Raw genomic sequence first — 2520 nt, forward strand, 5'->3', positions numbered from 1 at the left:
AAGATAACAGAACAGGGCGCCTGGGTGGCTCAGTGGGTTAAGCCTCTGCCTCCAGCTCAGGTCATGATCTCAGGGTCCTGGGATCAAGTCCCGCATAGGACCCTCTGCTCAGCAGGGAGCCTGCTTCCTCCTCTCTCTCTCTGCCTGCCTCTCTGCCTCCTTGTGATCTCTCTCTGTCAAATAAATAAATAAAATTTTTTAAAAATAAAAATTAAAAAGAAAACAATCTAGAGAGCAGAAAGAAAGTGAAAAAAACAGGAAAACCCTGGGGACTATCAAATCACAGTCCAGACTGCTGATGTAACTCACTGCACAAATGGGTGATTTTTAGAAACATCAGTTGCCAAAATTGACACAAGACAAGGCAGAGTATTTACCAGAAACCAATTACCATGGAAGAAACTGAAAAGATGGGTTTGAAAATTCTCCTTTCTTTCCTATCCTTACCCTCAAAAGCATCAGTATAAGATGGCTTTGAAGGTAATGCCCACCAAATTTAAGCAACAGAAAATTAGGGGCGCCTGATGGCTCAGTGGGTTAAGCCTCTGCCTTCAGCTCAGGTCATGGTCTCAGGGTCCTGGGATCAAGCCCCACGTCAGGCTCTCTGCTCAGCAGGGAGCCTGCTTCCTCCTCTCTCTCTCTCTGTACCTGCCTCTCTGCCCACTTGTGATTTCCTGTTTGTCAAATGAATAAATGAAATCTTAAAAAATAATAAAGAAAGAAAGAAAAATTATTTTGCCAGGCACTTGGGTGGTCCAGTCAGTTAAAGGTCTGATTCTTGATTTCAGCTGAGGTCATGATCTCAGGGTCTTGAGACTGAACCCCAGGTTGGGCTCTGAGCTCAGCTGGGAGTCCACTTCTCTCTCTCTCCCTCTGCCCCACCATGATCTTTCTCTCTCTTTCTCTCAAGGAAATAAATTTTAAAAATCTTAAAAAAAAATTATTTTGCTACCTACACTCTTCTAGGATAAAGAAAAATGTGAAACATTTCTCAACTCATTTTATTGGTGGAATAATTCATATTCCAGCCAATGATTAAGCTATTGATCTCAAGAAAAACTACAGGAACATCCCATGAGTGAATATGAATGAAAAATCTGGAACAAAATAATGATGAACCAAATCCAGAATGATATTAGAAGAAAAATCTATCAGAATCAAATGGAAATGGCTTGTATTCCAGGAATAAAAGTGAATCCTGTATAAGAATATGTAGAAGTTTGATCCTTCTCCCAATGGATCAGAGGACAAATTTAGTGTGGTTATTGAAATAAGTCCCCAGCTATATTTATTCTAATACTGATTTGAGCCAGAGCTGTTTCTTATAAAACTTGGGATTAGAAAGACAGTGGGGTAATATCGAATAGTGGATGTAATGGTAGTATGTTTAAATTGGAAGAGTAAATAGGTTTTTTCTCTCTGGTTCATCCTTTTTGACTGGCCCTGACACCCACCAATTCTCAGTAGGTACTGTTTGCTTGACCTAGGTGGGAACGTCTGCTCTGTCAAGACCCCAGTGGCGTATTTTTCTTTCCACGGGGCAAAGTGATCCTAACATACATTCATCAGGAAAAACAAGCAGACAAGAATCAAGAATGTTTGGAACAGCAAAGAGCCAGAATTCACTTTGTCGTGGGGAAAATACATGATAATAACAACAACTGGGCCCAGTTGAGAGGAACCAAGATCTACAGACTGTCGCAGTGATGGCGTTTCACGTTCGATAAACGATGGATTATTTAATAAGTCTGGTTTGTTAACAGGAAAATTCAGAAATTCTAAAGAAAAGTAGTGTTGCGTACCAGGCAGTGGCTTTATATTAAATAGAACTCCTTTGTTTGTAAGAAAAGTACAGAATAGGGGGTGCCTGGGTGGCTCAGTGGGTTAAGCCTCTGCCTTCGGCTCAGGTCATGCTCTCAGTGTCCTGGGATCGAGTCCCACGTCAGGCTCTCTGCTCAGTGGGGAGCCTACCTCCCCCTCCCTCTCTGCCTGCCTCTCTGCCTACCTGTGATTTCTGTCTGTCAAATAAATAAATAAAATCTTTTAAAAATACATTAAAAAAAAAAAAGAAAACTGTAGAATAGGCTCAGGATATTTTAATACCATCTCCTAGTAGTGTGATCGTGTTATTATTAGGATAGTCTAATTTACCAAAAGAATTTGATGAAGGTGACTTTCTGACAGCAGTGTGGGTTAAGGATAAAAATAAAATAAGAAATTACGTAGCACTTAAATTCAGTGCCAGGTCCTCTTCGGAAGTATTGAAGGATATTATATTAATTTAATCATCCCAACAATCATGTGAGATGGATATTCCTATTTCCCATTAAATACCCAAGGAATGGGCACCTGGGTGGGCCAAGGGTCTGCCTTGCGCTCAGGTCTTCACCCCAGTGTCCTGGGATCGAGCCCCGTGTCGGGCTCCCCACTCAGTGGGGGAACTTGCTTCTCCCTCTCCTCTTGGCTGGCGCGCTCTCTCTCTCTCTCTCTCTCTCAAATAAATAAATAAATAAATAATAT

General features: G+C 41.3%; 1 protein-coding gene across 1 annotated transcript in view; it reads left to right on the top strand.

Annotated features, from left to right (window-relative positions):
- Positions 1 to 468: 468 nt before the first annotated feature.
- The window catches only part of LOC132003261 (heparan sulfate glucosamine 3-O-sulfotransferase 3A1), a 5073-nt gene continuing 3021 nt past the window's right edge, over positions 469 to 2520 (top strand). The window contains exon 1 of the mRNA XM_059378587.1: positions 469 to 480. Coding sequence (XP_059234570.1) covers positions 469 to 480 — 12 coding nt within the window. The remainder of the gene's footprint in view (positions 481 to 2520) is intronic.

Source organism: Mustela nigripes, chromosome 16 (genome assembly GCF_022355385.1).
Source record: "Mustela nigripes isolate SB6536 chromosome 16, MUSNIG.SB6536, whole genome shotgun sequence".
NCBI lineage: Eukaryota > Metazoa > Chordata > Mammalia > Carnivora > Mustelidae > Mustela > Mustela nigripes.